This window comes from Physella acuta, unplaced genomic scaffold (assembly GCF_028476545.2).
Source record: "Physella acuta isolate Inbredline_101_S28 unplaced genomic scaffold, ASM2847654v3 ptg000186l, whole genome shotgun sequence".
NCBI lineage: Eukaryota > Metazoa > Mollusca > Gastropoda > Physidae > Physella > Physella acuta.
Window position 1 is genome coordinate 1,794,261 of NW_026731705.1, and position 20,740 is coordinate 1,815,000.

Sequence of the window (20,740 nt, forward strand, 5' to 3'; positions counted from 1 at the left end):
TCTACTGATGCCTGGATGAAGCTTACTTGTGGTGAGTTGTATTTTTACAACATTCAATGGGTCACTGAAATATAGATCTTGTTGTTGACAGTACCTAGTTGGTAGTTTCCTTAGTTTTCCTCTGCAGTACATAGGGCATTTTAAAATCATATATATATATATATATATATATATATATATATATATATATATATATATATATATATATATATATATATATATATATATATATATATATATATATATAAAGCTCAATTCTGAATGTAATATATTTGTTTGTAAAATTAAATTTGTCGTGGATACTTCAATGGATTTAAGTATTAGATTATTATAGTACTCATAGTCTAAATTTATGAGTTAAAAAATTACTATGGAAAGTCTTTAAGAAATGTTTCATGTTATATAGGCCTACTTAGAATAATAATTTTCAATTGTGAACATTACATAAAAAATTTTAAAAGTGTATCAACGTTTATAAAATTTCTAAAATTGTGTCTGAAATGTATTGACTACACAGTTACTTCCCTTTAAAAAAAAATCATTAAATCGGGGGAAGAAAGAATTTACTTTTTATTACTTTGTTTTGGTGTTAAGAAAAAAAATAATTACATAATTAGCGGGGATTGATTAAGTGCAATGTCGTTGGTATTTTTAATACTGCCTTTTTACAAGCTTTTATTTAACTCACTTCCTCTGTCGTCAGTCGTCAGTCTAGACGGAAACGCAGGAGTGAAAATTCGGACAGTTCTACTTGACCGATACGATTCACAGTTGGCACGTGGGTCAAGACATGAAGACAATGCAATCTGAAACTAAATTTGACTGAATTGGATGCCTAATTAATTTTTTATGAATTAATTAAAATTTGGACCGAATTAGTAGGCATGTCTAGCCAACCACACCACACGCGTCATGACCTTCAATAGCTGCGCCATCACGTAATGGCTGCGTTCAAAAACCATTGCGCGCCTACTGAACGTGATGTTCAGTAGGCGCGCAATGGTTTTTAGTCATGTAACTCTATTGTAAATAAAACATGTAAAGTACTGAAAAAAAAATTCATAAAAAACGTTTTAATAACAAGCTTTTATGTAATGATGCACTAAAAAGTAGAAAATAAATTATAGACTACTATTTAAATTACTATAAAGAAAAGCGTGGGTCTCTTCTCAAATATTAGTAAAGGTATCCAATCGGTACTAAAGTGACCCACGCTTTTCTTTATAGTAATTTAAATAGTAGTCTATAATTTATTTTCTACTTTTTAGTGCATCATTACATAAAAGCTTGTTATTAAAACGTTTTTTATGAATTTTTTATTTATTCTATACACTAAACATACTGTTCAATAATTATTTTTTTAAATCAATAACATTTAATAAGCCAGGTCCTACAAATCCTATATGTATATTTCTTTCCATTTACGGATAAGCTTGGAGTATTATCATTTTGTTCACTAAATTGAAACAGGTGCGTCCGCCGGCGCCCCTGCACGTTTCGATTTGGCACCCTGGGCTATCATGTGAGCGCTATGCTGCATAATTTTGTTTTAAACAGTGCGATAGACTATGGATAAGAAAGGTTACTATAGTCTTTAAGTGAATCAAATCCGGGCGTCCTCCGGCACCCCGACAGGGTGCTATTTGGCACCCCGGGCCTTCCCGTGTACGCTATGGTACATACGTTTGCGTAAGTGAGTTCAAAATACTATGAATAAGTTATGTACTATAGTCGTTTACTAAGTTAAATCAGGCGGTTACGTCAGGGTGCGTCCTCTGGCGCCCAGACAGGGTGCTATTTGTGGCCAGTGTTTCTTCCAGACTTTTTTCTCCGGGGGGGCACTTGAAATCTTCGGGGGGGCGGTAAACTTTCTTCGGGGGGCGGACACTGTTAAAAGTATATATTTTCTATATAAATGATACAAATTTCATTTCGTTCGGGGGGGGGGGGGGGCGGTAAAAAAATTTCGGGGGGGCTTCGCCCCCCCCCCCCCCCCCGAAGAGATGCCTGGAAGAAACTCTGTTTGTGGCCCCGGGCCTCCCGTGTTCGGTTTGGCGCCTACGTTCGTTTAAGTGAGTGCAAAAGACTATGAATAAGTTGGGGTACTATAGTCGTTTGTTAAGCTGAAACAGGCGATTCCGCCCCGGGCTAGACTGTGAGCACTTTGCGTTTATGTTCGCGTTAGTGTTTTCTTTGTGTTTATGTTGGGTTTGCGATAGTGGTTGCGTTTTGATTTGGTTTGTTTTTGTTCTTTCTTTTTTCGTTTTCGCTTGTGTTTTTTTCTTTGGGTTTGTGTTTGTATTTGTGTTTGTGGTTGGTTTTGCGTTTGGATTTGGTTTGTTTTCGTTTGCTTTTTCGTTTGTGTTTTTTTCTTTGGGTTTGTGGTTGGTTTTGCGTTTGGATTTGGTTTGTTTTCGTTTGCTTTTTCGTTTGTGTTTTTTTCTTTGGGTTTGTGGTTGGTTTTGCGTTTGGATTTGGTTTGTTTTCGTTTGCTTTTTCGTTTGTGTTTTTTTTCTTTGGGTTTGTGGTTGGTTTTGCGTTTGGATTTGGTTTGTTTTCGTTTGCTTTTTCGTTTTTTTTCTTTGTGTTCGTATTGGTGTTTGTGGTTGTGGTTGGATTTGTTGTTAGGTTTTTGTTTTCGTTTGTATTTGTAATTGTGTTAGCGTTATGATTGCGTTTTGTTGTTTTGGTTTTGGTTGGTTGTGGTTTGGGTGGGCAATGCCGGGTTTATGATGATTACTAAACACACAGGTAATGGTCTTTAACGGAAAGGTTTTTCACAGAAGCCAGAGCAGGGCCTGGCCGGGACGGCTAGTATATATGTATATATATATATATATATATATATATATATATATATATATATATATATATATATATATATATATATATATATATACATACATACATACATATATATATATATGTATGTGTGTATGTATGTATGTATGTATGTATGTATGTATGTATGTATGTATGTATGTATGTATGTATGTATGTATGTATGTATGTATGTATGTATGTATGTATGTATATATATATATTGGTATCTCGACCTACGAGTGACCCAACACACGAGATTTTCTTAGATTCGAGCAGTTGAGCGAAATTTGAGGTGTGAAGAACTGGGTCTGCTGGTTTCACAGTTCATGAAAAAAAAAAGTAGCAATTGACCGTGTATGGCAACTGTTTAATGAGAGTTGTCTAATTCATTACCACACCGTTCTGATGAGAGTTGTCTAACTCATTACCACACCGTTGTGAGGGGGAGAAAGAAACAAAACATGTCTAAAGTTTTTGTTTTAATCTGCCTGCACGTGAAAGTGAGTACAACGAGGCGAATAAGGCAGAGCTCAATGAAAAGAGAAGCAGTTACGAAAACTAAACGAAAGTACAAATAAATGATAAAGTAGACAAAAGTACAAATAAATGATAAAGTAGACAAAAGTACAAATAAATGATAAAGTAGACAAAAGTACAAATAAATGATAAAGTAGACAAAAGTACAAATAAATGATAAAGTAGACAAAAGTACAAATAAATGATAAAGTAGACAAAAGTACAAATAAATGATAAAGTAGACAAAAGTACAAATAAATGATAAAGTAGACAAAAGTACAAATAAACGATGAAGTAGACAAATGTAGAAATAAATGATGATGCAGCATTGAAATTATGTTTAGTGAACTTAGTTTTCAAGCTGTTGAGTCAATAGTGTAACCAGTGTCAATTAAAGGGAATGAGAGATTTAAGCATTAAAAGAAATCTGAAACCGCCATCAACTAGCCATATGGCGCATAACATGCTCACACTTTATGATCACGTGATCCTGGTTATTGTCACGTGACTAAAAGTTTTGGTCGTCTTTATACTTACTAGTACCATCAACACATTTATTTTCTACAGACCATTATGCCCTACTCATTTGAGATCACCTTAATTTAGCCCCAGAAATGAACAAATGGGCTATATCAAAACTTCCCCGGGAAAAGTTTGCAGACGAGATAAAATTCCGTGTAACGATTTGACCCGACAGTTCGTGCGCCGCGCTTCTTGGGACTGGTCGCTGATTCGCTAGCAGGGGACAGCAGTCACGGACATAATTTTCTCAGCCAATCAAAAAGGTCGATACATGACTCAAACGGGTAAAATAACCCGTTTGTTATTTCTATCACGAATAGCTTGAATAGACGTTAGCCTAGCTATTTTTGGCTGTGGACATTAGCTGTTGTTGGCTGTGGACGCTAGCTGTTGTTCGCTGTTGATGTCAGCTGTTGTTGGCTGTGAAAGCTATCTGATGTTGGCTGTGGGCGCTAGCTTACAATGGTTGCACCATCTCGTTATCTTTCCCTTTTTGTGCCCAAGACACATGGGCCGCCATAGAAAGCATCCTCCACTTTTGTCGGTCACCGGCAATTTTCCTGGCAGTCCCCCATGACAGTCCTGCCTCTGCTTTCTGGCAGTCCCCCATGACAGTCCTGCCTCTGCCAGCTGCTTCCCTCTTGTGCGCCTCCACGTCTCACTTGCCTTCCCTGCCTTCCCTGCTTTCTCCCTGAGGCGTCCAGTTTAGCGCCATTCCTGCTATACCATCTGGATTCATTCTTAGGATGTGCCCCATCCAGCGTCAGCTTTTTTTTTTCGATTAGCACGAAAACTGCTTCTAATACCATCGCTTTTAGTAGTCTATCACTTGAGACGGTGTTAGGCCAATGCTCGCCTTTTATCCTTTGCAAGCACTTTGTTTGTACAGTGATCTGCTGGTAGCGGTTGTCCCAGCATTCACTACCATACAGTAAGACGCTAAAGACATAACTTCCCAGCATTCTTAAAGTCTATTACTTCCTCTACTTGTGTGGTGTTTATTTTAACAGGTTCTTATCTAGATGTATTTTGCTTATAAGTATGCCTTTATAGAAAGAATTTTTACATATATCACCATAGCCTGGAGGTAGTGACGTCACCCATGTATACGTTCTGTAAAGGGGATTGACTGCAGTTACTACTCTATGATTCAAGAGTCACTATCAAGAGCCACTATCAAGTGTCACTATCAAGTGTCACTATCAAGTGTCACTATCAAGAGTCACAATCAAAAGCTCTATCTAGCACAGGCTCGGGTAAGTTTCCCAATGGCCTAAGGGCCACTACTCACTGTGTATATTTAGCACTGACTCAAGTCTCGTGGCTCAAGTCTCGTGACTCAAGTCTCGTGGCTCAAGTCTCGTGACTCAAGTCTCGTGACTCACGTCTCGTGGCTCATGTCTCGTGACTCAAGTCTCGTGGCTCAAGTCTCGTGGCTCAAGTCTCGTGGCTCAAGTCTCGTGGCTCAAGTCTCGTGGCTCAAGTCTCGTGGCTCAAGTCTCGTGACTCACGTCTCGTGGCTCAAGTCTCGTGGCTCAAGTCTCGTGACTCAAGTCTCGTGGCTCAAGTCTCGTGACTCAAGTCTCGTGACTCACGTCTCGTGGCTCAAGTCTCGTGACTCAAGTCTCGTGACTCAAGTCTCGTGACTCAAGTCTCGTGGCTCAAGTCTCGTGGCTCAAGTCTCGTGACTCAAGTCCCGTGTTAAGTCTCGTGACTCAAGTCTCGTGGCTCAAGTCTCGTGGCTCAAGTCTCGTGACTCAAGTCTCGTGACTCAAGTCTCGTGGCTCAAGTCTCGTGACTCAAGTCTCGTGGCTCAAGTCTCGTGACTCAAGTCTCGTGACTCAAGTCTCGTGGCTCAAGTCTCGTGGCTCAAGTCTCGTGACTCAAGTCTCGTGTTGTCTCGTAACTCAAGTCTCGTGGCTCAAGTCTCGTGGCTCAAGTCTCGTGACTCAAGTCTTGTGGCTCAAGTCTCGTGGCTCAAGTCTCGTGACTCAAGTCTCGTGACTCGTCTCGTGTTGTCTCGTAACTCAAGTCTCGTGGCTCAAGTCTCGTAACTCAAGTCTCGTGGCTCAAGTCTCGTGGCTCAAGTCTCGTGACTCAAGTCTCGTGACTCAAGTCTCGTGTTGTCTCGTGACTCAAGTCTCGTGGCTCAAGTCTCGTGACTCAAGTCTCGTGACTCAAGTCTCGTGGCTCAAGTCTCGTGACTCAAGTCTCGTGACTCAAGTCTCGTGACTCAAGTCTCGTGGCTCAAGTCTCGTGGCTCAAGTCTCGTGTTGTCTCGTGACTCAAGTCTCGTGGCTCAAGTCTCGTGACTTAAGTCTCGTGACTCAAGTCTCGTGACTCAAGTCTCGTGGCTCAAGTCTCGTGACTTAAGTCTCGTAACTCAAGTCTCGTGGCTCAAGTCTCGTGGCTCAAGTCTCGTGACTCAAGTCTCGTGACTCAAGTCTCGTGTTGTCTCGTGACTCAAGTCTCGTGACTCAAGTCTCGTGACTCAAGTCTCGTGACTCAAGTCTCGTGACTCAAGTCTCGTAACTCAAGTCTCGTGTTGTCTCGTGACTCAAGTCTCGTGGCTCAAGTCTCGTGACTTAAGTCTCGTGACTCAAGTCTCGTGACTCAAGTCTCGTGGCTCAAGTCTCGTGACTTAAGTCTCGTAACTCAAGTCTCGTGGCTCAAGTCTCGTGGCTCAAGTCTCGTGACTCAAGTCTCGTGACTCAAGTCTCGTGTTGTCTCGTGACTCAAGTCTCGTGACTCAAGTCTCGTGACTCAAGTCTCGTGACTCAAGTCTCGTGACTCAAGTCTCGTAACTCAAGTCTCGTGTTGTCTCGTGACTCAAGTCTCGCGACTCAAGTCTCGTGACTCAAGTCTCGTGACTCAAGTCTCGTGACTCAAGTCTCGTGTTAAGTCTCGTGACTCAAGTCTCGTGGCTCAAGTCTCGTGACTCAAGTCTCGTGACTCACGTCTCGTGACTCAAGTCTACGATTACCAGACAACTGACAGTGTGTAACCACCAACTGTTATAGTCCCCACACCTTGTTACCCCCCCCCCCTCCCACACACATACTTCAACACCTTTCCCCCCACCCCACCACAACCCCACATACTTCCACACCTTTTCCCCCACCCACACACATACTTCCACACCTTTACCCCCCCCCCCCCCCACCCCTCACCACTCCCACACATACTTCCACACCTTTTTACCCCCCCCCCCCCACACACACACATACTTCCAAACCTTTACCCCCCACCCACACACATACTTCCACACCTTTACCCCCACCCCACACCACCCCCACACATACTTCCACACCTTTACCCCCCCCCCACCCCACACCACTCCCACACATCTGCCTGTCACAGTTAGACTCCGCCTACCAGCACCGTCCCCGTGTGAGTATGACGATCAGTGCCAGCCCCACCGCCCAGCCCCACCACCTCTCCCTCCGCCTCTCCCTCCCTCCAGTTCCTCTGCTGCCCGCCAAGGTCTAGAGGCGTCAAATAGAAATTTTATTCCAATTTTGGAAATATTTTTTCTTACAAGTATAGTTTTGTTATGATTTTTATTTATCGTGAGTGTAGTTTGTGATAATTGTTTCGCGAATACTCGTGTCCATAGATTATAATAATTGAATTCAAATTTCAATTCGGCTTTAAAACTGAAATTGTTTTTATTTTCAGTAAATCTAAAACCAAATTTGGAGGATATTGATGAGCATAAACAAAATTTCAAGCGCTTGTTTTACTTACATTGTGTTTTTTACTCTCAGGTGACATAGAGGTGACATCCAGGAGAAAAATAGAGGTGACATCCAGGTGACATAGAGGTGACATAGAGGTGACACAAAGGTGACATAGAGGTGACACAGAGGTGACATACAGGTGCCATACAGGTGACATAGAGGTGACATAGAGTTGACACAGAGGTGACATACAGGTGACATAGAAGTGACACAAAGGTGACAGGTTCAACACCCAAGGTACTAGTTGTGGCTGATTGAAGTGACTCTGGCTTTTGATACTTGTTCGAAACCCGAGGCAACTGTTGCTGTTTGTACCAGTTCGAAGTTCGAGACAATCATCTCTGCCCACAGATGGCACAAGTGCCAGAGGAAAACATCTGCCCTCCTGGTGGCATGACAGGCGACCAGTACAGGACCAGAGGTAAGTCACGTGATGGGCACGTGATCTTGACGTGATCATCACGCAGGTGCATGTTTGGTTAAATTGTTCATTAATTAAATACAGGCGTTCAAAGTGTTAAGTAAAGATTCTTAAGGTGTCCATTTTTTAATTTAAGTGAAGATTCTTAAGGGGCCCATTTTTTAATTTAAGTAAAGATTCTTAATGTGCCCATTTGTACATTTAAGTAAAGATTCTTAAGATGCTTATTTGTTAATTTGGTGCGCGGACCTTTGACCACAGGTGCTTTGACCATAGGGGGTTTGGCCATAGGGGGTTTGACCACAGCGGAGCTTTGACCATAGGGGCTTTGACCATAGGGGGTTTGACCACAGCGGTGCTTTGACCATAGGTGGTTTGATCATAGGGGGTTTGACCATAGGGGGTTTGACCACAGGTGTTTTCTCAGCAGAGGGTCTTTGATCACAGGTGGTCTATCAACGGGTGTTTCATCACAAGCGCTGTGTCCGGCTTTGATCATAGGTGTGATACAATTAACACGATTTTATACATGTTTCCTGAGAGTACGTTAATAGAAATTAACATGTATTTTAAAAAGCCAAGAACTATATTTTAGTCTCCACATAAAGGCTGGTGCTAGACCTCATAGATTTATTTTAAATATAAAGGAAACACAAATAATGCGACATATAACAAGTTTCACAAATAAATAATGTAGAAGTACTTGAAAATACATAGCATATATAAAGGATAAAAAATGATACAAAACTTGCCAACAATATAGTCAAAGATGTAATACATAAAATGGTTAACTAAATGACAGATGTGCTATAGCACGCAAATATGTCATTACATCTGTTTGACCATATTATTACATCATGTCGAAATTTAAAATATAATTTAGCAACTTTTAAAATAAATCCTTACCATATATGGACAGCATTGGACAAACCACCTGAGATCAAAGACCATATGTGGACAAAACACCTAAGATCAAAGACCCCATGTGGACAAAACACCTATGATCAAAGCCGGACACAGCGCTTGTGATCAAACACCAGTTGATAGACCACCTGTGATCAAAGACCCTCTGCTGAGAAAACACCTGTGGTCAAACCCCCTATGGTCAAACCCCCTATGATCAAACCCCCTATGATCAAACCCCCTATGGTCAAAGCACCGCTATGGTCAAAGCCCCGCTGTGGTCAAACCCCCTATGGTCAAAGCTCCTATGGTCAAAGCTCCGCTGTGGTCAAACCCCCTATGGTCAAACCCCCTATGGTCAAAGCACCTGTGGTCAAAGGTCCTAGGACCGTTAATTTAAGTAAAGATTCTTAAGGGGCCTATTTGTTAATTTAAGTAAAGATTCTTAATGGGCCCATTTGTTAATTTAAGTAAAGATTATTAAGGGGCCCATTTGTTAATTTAAGTAAAGATTTTTAAGGAGCCCATATTTAAGTAAAGATTATTAGGGGCCATTTGTTAATTTAAGTAAAGATTCTTAAGGGAACCATTTGTTAATTTAATTTAAGATTCTAAAGGAGCCCATTTGTTAATTTAAGTAAAGATTCGCATAGTGCTTATTTGTTAATTTAAGTAGAGATTCTTAAGGGGCCCATTTGTTAATTTAAGTAAAGATTTTTAAGGTGCCCATATTTAAGTAAAGATTTTTAAGGGGCCCTTTTGTTAATTTAAGTAAAGATTCGCAAGGTGCCCATATTTCAGTAAAACCTCTTAGGGGCACATTTGTTAATTTAAGTAAAGATTCTTATGGGGCACTTTTGTTAATTTAAGTAAAGATTCGCAAGGTGCCCATATTTCAGTAAAACCTCTTAGGGGCACATTTGTTAATTTAAGTAAAGATTCTTATGGGGCACTTTTGTTAATTTAAGTAAAGATTCGCAAGGTGCTTATTTGTTAATTTAAGTAAAGATTCTTAATGTGCCTATGTTAAAGTAAAGATTCTTAAGGGGCCATTTTGTTAATTTAAAAACAGATTCTTATGGTGCCCATTTGTAAATTTAAATAAAGAATCTTAGATGACCATTTATTAATTTAAGTATAGATTCTTAAGGTGCCCATTTAACAATCCCTACGTTTCAAAAAAACTCTGAAGGTGTCTCCCTCGCGATAAACAAAATCTGCTGCCATATGAATAAATGACATAGATACTAGGGGTGGATGTTTTTTACCAAAATAAATGCTGATCTTCTGGGGGGGGGGGGGGGTCCGTGTATCAATTCACTGTAAGGGCAACTGTTCTAGCATTGATTCCGTCACCCCACCCCACCCACTTTTCTCCCCCACCCTCCCCCACCCCACCCACTTTTCTCCCCCACCCTCCCCCACCCACCCACCTTCCTCATCAACCCCCATCCAACCCACCTTTCACCCCACTCGTCTTAATCCCACCCACCCACCTTCCTCCCCCACCCTCCCCCACCCTACTCACCTTTCTCCCCACCCACCTTCCTCCTCAACCCCACCCCATCCACTACCAGTAAGAGTGAGCTAAATGAAAGTAAACATGTACTAAATGAATGGCACCTATGTAGGTGTGCTTAAAATGTTATCGGTAAATTGCCAACTAAAAACGTCATCAAATGTCGCGTGAAATGCCTGGACAGGTAGAACTAAACTTCCCTGGCCACCGTCTTTCACTGCCGCCACGCTAATTAATTAAAGCCGTGAACCACCCGAGGCATAAAGCTGGATTACCTCCCTTATTGGGCTATAAGCTGAGTTATTCGCCCCTGGGATCTTAACTGGATGGGAAGCGGGTTGATTCCACCCCCCCCCCGGCTTCCTCTCCCCTCTCTTCCCCCCAACCCACCCCCCACCCCAAATGCAAATATGTTACTGTGGCAACTGAAGTAGTTAAGAGAAGGGGTGGGGGTGGCTGTGGGCTGTTATGGTTGGGGTGGGCAGTGGTGAAAGGGATATGACGTCAAGCATTTTTCTGACGTCAAATCCAGATGATCCCACGATCCCATTTGACGTCTCGACCTATCGACCCCATGTATAGCGTACCTTGATGCCTTAGAACTTGACCTATCGACCCCATGTATAGCGTACCTTGATGTCTTAGAGTTTGACCTATCGACCAAATGTATAGCGTACCTTGATGTCTTAGAGTTTGACATATCGACCCCATGTATAGCGTACCTTGATGTCTTAGAGTTTGACCTATCGACCCCATGTATAGCGTACCTTGATGTCTTAGAGTTGACCTATCGACCCCATGTATAGCGTACCTTGATGTCTTAGAGTTGACCTATCGACCCCATGTATAGCGTACCTTGATGTCTTAGAGTTGACCTATCGACCCCATGTATAGCGTACCTTGATGTCTTAGAGTTGACCTATCGACCCCATGTATAGCGTACCTTGATGTCTTAGAGTTTGACCTATCGACCCCATGTATAGCGTACCTTGATGCCTTAGAACTTGACCTATCGACCCCATGTATAGCGTACCTTGATGCCTTAGAACTTGACCTATCGACCCCATGTATAGCGTACCTTGATGTCTTAGAGTTATTAGAATTAATCAAACAAGTCAACGCTGGCCATGGCAAGATGAATTAATTTATTGCTCTCGAGCGCTTTAGGCGTTTCTAATCGGGTTTTTTTCTTACGTCACTCACTCATCAATAGATAAACGTCTCATATAGCGCACCAAGTACAGTGCACCATATAGCACACCAAGTACAGTGCACCATATAGCACACCAAGTACAGTGCGCCTCATAGCACACCAAGTATAGTGCACCTTATAGCACACCAAGTACAGTGCACCTTATAGCACACCAAGTACAGTGATCGGAGGGGGGGGGGGGATTATAGGAAAAAAGTCAGAGGAAAAAAAAACCACAGGAAAAAAGTCACAGGAAAAAAGTCACAATCATATATCTGCATATACTTAGTTAATACTTGTATGTGTTAAATATTCAGCGAGTGCAAATGAACTCAGATTAATTAACTGTATTGTAGTGTGCGTAGGTTGTATATGTATAGTAATATTTATAGCAAACGTAAATATATTTAGTATGAAGTGTGTCGGTTGTAATGCCGCTATAATATAGCTAGCGTGCCCGTCCCCGCGCGTTGCCGTGGGGTTAAAAGATAGTCCCAGGATAGCCCGAGGCAAATCGTAGCCTGCCTGGTCAGACGGGCCTGATTCAGTTTAGTGAGAGACTATAATACTACTTCTTATCCTTATTTTATCACATTTTAAAACAAACATATGAGCCATAGCGATACCGGTGCGCCAAATTGCACCCTGCTGGGGCGCCGCCAGTGCGAAATTGATTTATTTTTCCGCAGAAATCTCCCTACAAGTATTCTCAACAACTTCCCAAAGTTTCATGGCGATCTGATTAAAGTGTAAATATACGTTTAAAAATGTGCTACTAAAACAAATAAACCGGGAGTGATCTCCCCTAAACTTTCTCGAATATTCAAATATAACACTATGGGGGATGGCAACTCGGGATATAGACTTCTAGACATAATTTTTAATCCATTTTAATTACTCTAATTTTAAAAATAGAATATAATCTCGTAGAAAAAAGAAATGCACACCCAGTGAACGCTAAATAAAGATGTGCATAATAGTGCGCAATCTTATTAGTACTTTATAAATTTACATGCGTTTTTTGAGAAATCGGAAATAGCGTAAATAAGTACTTCCAGTCAACGGAAATTACTCAAAATTTGACAGAAGGTAGAGAATTAGATCTTTTACTTACATATCAATTTTCATTTATCTATCTGAAATAGTACTCAAGTTATAGGCTTTTGAAAAATTCAAAGTAGAAAAAGTACCACTTCCGGTTATCGGAAATCGCTCAAAAGTTGATACGGATCTACGATTTTGATAAAATACTTATATGTGAAATTTCATCAACCTAGCTGTAACGGTACTTAAGTTATCGTGTTTACACACGGACATACACACACACACACACAGACATACGGACAAGATTGCAAAATTATGTTTTTCCGTATCAGTGAGATGTAAAACGTCGAGATTTGTAAAAATCTCGATTTTTTTTTGCACGATTACAAGACTTTCTCTATACTTCGTATATACGAGAAAGTAAAAAACGCCTCACCAAAAAAACACCCACGCCAATAAACACCTACAATTTTACAGCTCTCAACAATTATAATCAAAATATTCCTCAAAAGAATGCTGTGACTTTTCTTCTGTGACTTTATTTCTGTGACTTTTTTTCCGATAAAAATTTTTCCTTTGAGGCTTTTTTGTGACTTTTTTCCTCGCAAAAAATTTGACGTTTTTCCCGTTCACTGGGGGGTAGGAGTGGGGGGCGCAGACTGCTAGAAACAAAAGCGTTACTTATATATATATATATATATATATATATATATATATATATATATATATTCACCATTTGAATTGACCTCACCCCAGCAGATATTCCACCATAAATATTATGTGTTTCTCTTATCAGATTTTGAATGCTAAATGACAAAATAATTGTGAGAATAGGTGATAAAAATAATTGTGAGAGTAGGTGACCAGAAATAGCCAAGAGGCGATGACAGAAAACACTCAATCAAACCCTTTTGCTGGTATCGTGGCAGTCGTGTTGTATCCGATTATCTTATTGCTGTATCCGATTATCTTCTTGTCGATGTGATAGCTGTCAAATTAGTCGCAAGAGGGCGCTGGATCTGGTGCCCAAAACTTGGAAGCAGACAATATTGGAAGCCCACGGAGAGACGAGGCCAATATTGGCACCAGTGAGTTGTCTTTCTTGCTGGAGTGGTTTGATCTTTTCATTCCAAATTGTTGGCCGTCTCATGAACAGGTCCCGAAAACTTTGGGGTCAATCTAAGGACCTCTTCCTGACAAGGTGTCTGTGTGTGTGTGTCTGTGTGTGTGTCTGTGTGTGTCTGTGTGTGTGTGTCTGTGTGTGTCTGTGTGTGTATCTGTGTGTATCTGTGTGTCTCTGTGCGTGTGTGTATGTGTATGTGTGTATGTGTGTACTAAAGTAGCCCGCACGTATAAAGGGGGGGGGGAGGGGACACCTAAAACTAAAAGAAAACGTTTTGAAAGCGTAGAATCTGAAAAAAAAACTATGAGAACTGAAAATCATTTTTTTTTAACCCATTGTTTCCAAAATATTTTAATTTGTTTTCTCTTTATATGCTGCTTTGTTTAAATCAAACAAAGAAATAATCAATATAATTGCAACATAATTGCTGTTTATGAAAAGCAAGATTTTTTTCTTCTCTAAATCGTGGATACTATAACGTCACACATTATTACTTGGATATTTTTAAAAGTTCTCCATGAGATTTTAAAATGTTCCTATCGTTGGATATTTTTAAAATTCTCCATGAGATTTAAAATGTTCTTATAGTTGGATATTTTTAAAAGTTCTCCATGAGATTTTAAAATGTTCCTATCGTTGGATATTTTTAAAATTCTCCATGAGATTTAAAATGTTCTTATAGTTGGATATTTTTAAAAGTTCTCCATGAGATTTTAAAATGTTCCTATCGTTGGATATTTTTAAAAGTTCTCCATGAGATTTTAAAATGTTCCTATCGTTGGATATTTTTAAAAGTTTTCCATGAGATTTTAAAATGTTCATATAGTTGGATATTTTTAAAAGTTCTCCATGAGATTTTAAAATGTTCCTATCGTTGGATATTTTTAAAATTCTCCATGAGATTTTAAAATGTTCCTATAGTTGGATATTTTTAAAATTCTCCATGAGATTTTAAAATGTTCCTATAGTTGGATATTTTTAAAATTCTCCATGAGATTTTAAATGTTCCTATAGTTGGATATTTTTAAAATTCTCCATGAGATTTTAAAATGTTCCTATAGTTGGATATTTTTAAAATTCTCCATGAGATTTTAAAATGTTCCTATAGTTGGATATTTTTAAAATTCTCCATGAGATTTTAAATGTTCCTATAGTTGGATATTTTTAAAATTCTCCATGAGATTTTAAAATGTTCCTATAGTTGGATATTTTTAAAACTTAATCGAGGTCCTCATTCCTGAGCTGTTGTTGGGTTAGTCTCAAGGTCATCTTTAGGTCAAGGTGTTGGGTTAGTCTCAAGGTCATCTGTAGGTCCAGGTGTTGGGTGAGTATCAAGGTCATCTGTAAGTCAAGGTGTTGGGTTAGTCTCAAGGTCATATGTAGGTCCAGGTGTTGGGTGAGTCTCAAGGTCATCTGTAGGTCAAGGTGTTGGGTTAGTCACAAGGTCATATGTAGGTCCAGGTGTTGGGTGAGTATCAAGGTCATCTGTAAGTCAAGGTGTTGGGTTAGTCTCAAGGTCATATGTAGGTCCAGGTGTTGGGTGAGTCTCAAGGTCATCTGTAGGTCAAGGTGTTGGGTTAGTCACAAGGTCCTCTGTCCTGTAAGTCAAGGTGTTGGGTTAGTCTCAAGGTCATCTGTAGGTACAGGTGTTGGGTGAGTCTCAAGGTCGCGTCTTCAAGACTTTGGGATTAGTGAGCCTCTAGCACTTTGTTATGTGCCTGCCTGTTTGTACTGGTTGGCGGGTTGCGTGGGGTGGTTAGCGGGTTGTGTAGGGTGGTTGGGGGGTTGCGTGGGGTGGTTGGGGGGTTGTGTAGGGTGGTTGGAAGGTTGTGTAGGGTGGTTGGGGGGTTGCGTGGGGTGGTTGGGGGGTTGCGTGGGGTGGTTGGGGGGTTGCGTGGGGTGGTTGGCGGGTTGCGTAGGGTGGTTGGAAGGTTGTGTAGGGTGGTTGGAAGGTTGTGTAGGGTGGTTGGAAGGTTGTGTAGGGTGGTTGGAAGGTTGCGTAGGGTGGTTGAAAGGTTGTGTAGGGTGGTTGGAAGGTTGTGTAGGGTGTTTAGCGGGTTGTGTAGGGTGGTTGGAAGGTTGTGTAGGGTGGTTGGAAGGTTGTGTAGGGTGGTTGGAAGGTTGTGTAGGGTGGTTGGAAGGTTGTGTAGGGTGGTTTGGCGGGTTGCGTAGGGTGGTTGGAAGGTTGTGTAGGGTGGTTGGCGGGTTGCGTAGGGTGGTTGGAAGGTTGTGTAGGGTGGTTGGAAGGTTGTGTAGGGTGGTTGGAAGGTTGTGTAGGGTGGTTAGCGGGTTGCGTAGGGTGGTTGGAAGGTTGTGTAGGGTGGTTGGAAGGTTGTGTAGGGTGGTTGGAAGGTTGTGTAGGGTGGTTGGCGGGTTGCGTAGGGTAGTTGGAAGGTTGTGTAGGGTGGTTGGAAGGTTGTGTAGGGTGGTTGGAAGGTTGTGTAGGGTGGTTGGAAGGTTGTGTAGGGTGGTTGGAAGGTTGTGTAGGGTGGTTGGAAGGTTGTGTAGGGTGGTTGGCGGGTTGCGTAGGGTGGTTGGAAGGTTGTGTAGGGTGGTTGGAAGGTTGTGTAGGGTGGTTGGAAGGTTGTGTAGGGTGCTTGGAAGGTTGTGTAGGGTGGTTGGAAGGTTGTGTAGGGTGGTTGCCGGTTTGCGTAGGGTAGTTGGAAGGTTGTGTAGGGTGGTTGGAAGGTTGTGTAGGGTGGTTGGAAGGTTGCGTAGGGTGGTTGGAAGGTTGTGTAGGGTGGTTGGAAGGTTGTGTAGGGTGGTTGGAAGGTTGTGTAGGGTGGTTGGAAGGTTGTGTAGGGTGGTTGGAAGGTTGTGTAGGGTGGTTGGAAGGTTGTGTAGGGTGGTTGGAAGGTTGTGTAGGGTGGTTGGAAGGTTGCGTAGGGTGGTTGGAAGGTTGTGTAGGGTGGTTGGAAGGTTGTGTAGGGTAGTTGGAAGGTTGTGTAGGGTGGTTGGCGGGTTGCGTAGGGTGGTTGGAAGGTTGTGTAGGGTGGTTGGAAGGTTGTGTAGGGTGGTTGGAAGGTTGTGTAGGGTGGTTAGCGGGTTGCGTAGGGTGGTTGGAAGGTTGTGTAGGGTGGTTGGAAGGTTGTGTAGGGTGGTTGGAAGGTTGTGTAGGGTGGTTGGAAGGTTGTGTAGGGTGGTTGGAAGGTTGTGTAGGGTGGTTGGAAGGTTGTGTAGGGTGGTTGGAAGGTTGTGTAGGGTGGTTTGGCGGGTTGCGTAGGGTGGTTGGAAGGTTGTGTAGGGTGGTTGGAAGGTTGTGTAGGGTGGTTGGAAGGTTGTGTAGGGTGGTTAGCGGGTTGCGTAGGGTGGTTGGAAGGTTGTGTAGGGTGGTTGGAAGGTTGTGTAGGGTGGTTGGAAGGTTGTGTAGGGTGGTTGGCGGGTTGCGTATGGTGGTTGGAAGGTTGTGTAGGGTGGTTGGAAGGTTGTGTAGGGTGCTTGGAAGGTTGTGTAGGGTGGTTGGAAGGTTGTGTAGGGTGGTTGCCGGTTTGCGTAGGGTAGTTGGAAGGTTGTGTAGGGTGGTTGGAAGGTTGTGTAGGGTGGTTGGAAGGTTGTGTAGGGTGGTTGGAAGGTTGTGTAGGGTAGTTGGCGGGTTGCGTAGGGTGGTTGGAAGGTTGTGTAGGGTGGTTGCCGGTTTGCGTAGGGTGGTTGGAAGGTTGTGTAGGGTGGTTGGAAGGTTGTGTAGGGTGGTTGGAAGGTTGCGTAGGGTGGTTGAAAGGTTGCGTAGGGTGGTTGCCGGTTTGCGTAGGGTGGTTGGCGGGTTGCTTAGGGTGGTTGGCAGGTTTTCCTCAGATCGTTAGAGTAGAACAACTTTGTCACAAACATAGCACTGGGAGGGGGAGGGGGAGTGGGGTCAGTCGTTAAGTGAAATGCTCCAAATCTTGATGGCTCCGCCAGTGAGGAAATGAAACGTGTTTTGCTGATATTTGATGTGCGGTTGGTGTGTGTGGAGTGTGGGTGTGTGGTGGGTGTAGTGTGGGTGTGTGGTGGGTGTAGTGTGGGTGTGTGGTGGATGTAGGGTTATTATTATTATTATGTAGCACGAGCCTATTCAGTTTTTATCGTGTTTAAAAATACAAACTTGGAATCAACGTGTGAAAAGACAGTTTACGATTCGCTGTCCGGAACACATCGCTACAACAGTTCAATACGATTCGCTGTCCGGAACGCTGTTCCGACAACGTTTATCGTTTCTAAAAAAAATTCCCGATTACGTTTTTCGTTTGTGTCTTTTTCTGCGACGTTTTCATTCCTAGCACAAACTGTGACTTTTATCGGTTTTTTATTTATATGTGACATTTTGTTGTATGTTGGACATTGTATTATATGTTGGACATTTTGTTGTATGGTGGACATTGTATTATATGTTGGACATTTTGTTGTATGTTGGACATTTTGTTGTATGTTGAACATTGTATTATATGTTGGACATTTTGTTGTATGTTGAACATTTTGTTGTATGTTGGACATTTTGTTGTATGTTGGACATTTTGTTGTATGTTGAACATTGTATTATATGTTGGACATTTTGTTGTATGGTGGATATTTTGTTGTATGTTGGACATTTTGTTGTATGTTGGACATGTTGTATGTTGGACATTTTGTTGTATGTTGAACATTGTATTATATGTTGGACATTTTGTTGTATGGTGGATATTTTGTTGTATGTTGGACATTTTGTTGTATGTTGGACATTTTGTTGTATGTTGAACATTGTATTATATGTTGGACATTTTGTTGTATGGTGGATATTTTGTTGTATGTTGGACATTTTGTTGTATGTTGGACATGTTGTATGTTGGACATTTTGTTGTATGTTGGACATTTTGTTGTATGTTGGACATTTTGTTGTATGTTGGACATTTTGTTGTAAGTTGGACATTTTGTTGTATGTTGGACATTTTGTTGTATGTTGGACATGTTGTATGTTCGACATTTTGTTGTATGTTGGACATTTTGTTGTATGTTGGACATTTTGTTGTGTGTTGGACATGTTGTATGTTGGACATTTTGTTGTATGCTGGACATTTTGTTGTATGTTGGACATTTTGTTGTATGCGATGTTTAACGAGCCTAAAATAAAACGCCCGATCAACAAGAGGCGAATGTCAATTAATTTTTGATTGGCCTCCAATCAAAAAGCCACCAATCAAAAACGTCGTCTTATCCCCAGCCCACCACACCACGTCATTTGGATTAGAGCCATTGATTTGTAGCGAGACTGGATTTGGCCTGGAAGCGTCAAAAGTTTCATGAATAAATTACCAAAAATAACTCGGAAGTTTATAAGACAATTTGAGCAGAAAATGTAAAACAACTTTTTCAATTTTTAGTACAGCCAATCGTTCCTCTAAAATAAATCACTTCTCTGGTCTATAGCAGATCGAACGGGGGTGGGGGGGCTGTATGTAGATAGCGCAAGAACAAATAGTGTTACAAATGAACCGGTCGTTGACTGACACGAAGCTTCGAGTGGTAGATCAAGGAATGTCTTTAATTTCTTCCCTTTCCTGTATGTTGACTGGGTTAGTTCCCCTGCTTGAGCAATGTCCCCAACCAGATCCCGTCAACCCTCGGCGCTGTCTCAACAATAGCAAGACGGGGTTAGCGTAGCTCGCCTAACCTTGTTTGTTAACGCACACGAGATTTGCCGGGCTTCAATTAAAGCTGGCCCAGGGGAGGCCAATTGTTTGCAGTGCGCCCACCCCCCCCCCCCCTCCTCCATCGTGTTATAGATTGATTTTATTTAAATAGTGACGTCATTAGTATCTACAGTGGTTTTGTTTCTAGGTTCATCTGCCTGTTTGTCTGTCTCTCTGTCTGTCGTTCTGTCACCACCAATGTCTGTCTGTCACCAATGTCTGTCTGTCACCACCAATTTCTGTCTGTCACCACCAATTTCTGTCTGTCACCACCAATTTCTGTCTGTCACCACCAATTTCTGTCTGTCAACACCAATGTCTGTCTGATGCAGCCAAGCAGCTTGTGGACTACATCAGCGAATATCTCCAAACGATCCGGCAGCGTCGTGTTTTCCCGGACGTCAAGCCGGGCTACATGCAGCAGCTGGTGCCAGACACAGCTCCCGACTTGCCGGAGAGCTGGGAGGACATCTTTAATGACATAGAACGCGTCATTATGCCTGGGGTACGTCCAGCGTCATTGGTTTATTTTTAGCGCGCTGTGAAGGACGGAGAGGTTCCAAATATTTGATTGACAGAATTGATTGACAGATTTATTGACAGATTTGATTGACAAACAACAACTTGACTTTGTCCTACAAGTACTTGACTTGACCTACTTCCACAGATCACACACTGGCAGAGCCCCTACATGCACGCCTATTTCCCCGCCTTGACCTCATTCCCCTCCCTGCTAGGCGACATGTTGGCTAATGCCATCAGCAGCCTCGGTTTCACTTGGGTAAGTGGTCAGCTTTAGATGTGGTCAGCTTTAGATGTGGTCAGCTTTAGATGTGGTCAGCTTTAGATGTGGTCAGCTTTAGATGTGGTCAGCTTTAGATGGGTAAGTGGTCAGCTTTAGATGTTTAAGTGGTCAGCTTTAGATGTGGTCAGCTTTAGATGTGGTCAGCTTTAGATGTGGTCAGCTTTAGATGGGTAAGTGGTCAGCTTTAGATGTTTAAGTGGTCAGCTTTAGATGTGGTCAGCTTTAGATGGGTAAGTGGTCAGCTTTAGATGTGGTCAGCTTTAGATTTGGTCAGCTTTAGATGTGGTCAGCTTTAGATGGGTAAGTGGTCAGCTTTAGATGGGTAAGTCGTCAGCTTTAGATGGGTAAGTGGTCAGCTTTAGATGTGGTCAGCTTTAGATGGGTAAGTGGTCAGCTTTAGATGGGTAAGTGGTCAGCTTTAGATGTGGTCAGCTGTAGATTTGGTCAGCTTTAGATGTGGTCAGCTTTAGATGTGGTCAGCTTTAGATGG

General features: G+C 41.9%; 1 protein-coding gene across 2 annotated transcripts in view; it reads left to right on the plus strand.

The window, feature by feature from the left end:
• The window catches only part of LOC131936738 (histidine decarboxylase), a 36,310-nt gene continuing 15,570 nt past the window's right edge, over positions 1 to 20,740 (plus strand). Inside the window, exons 1-3 of one of the 2 annotated variants that reach the window (XM_059293804.1) lie at positions 1 to 31; positions 19,778 to 19,950; positions 20,113 to 20,226. In XM_059293804.1, the coding sequence (XP_059149787.1) occupies positions 16 to 31; positions 19,778 to 19,950; positions 20,113 to 20,226 (303 nt within the window). In that variant the 5' untranslated portion in view covers positions 1 to 15. Of the gene's footprint in view, positions 32 to 7,929; positions 8,023 to 19,777; positions 19,951 to 20,112; positions 20,227 to 20,740 lie in introns of those variants that run through there. The other variant, XM_059293803.1, reaches the window with a different exon arrangement.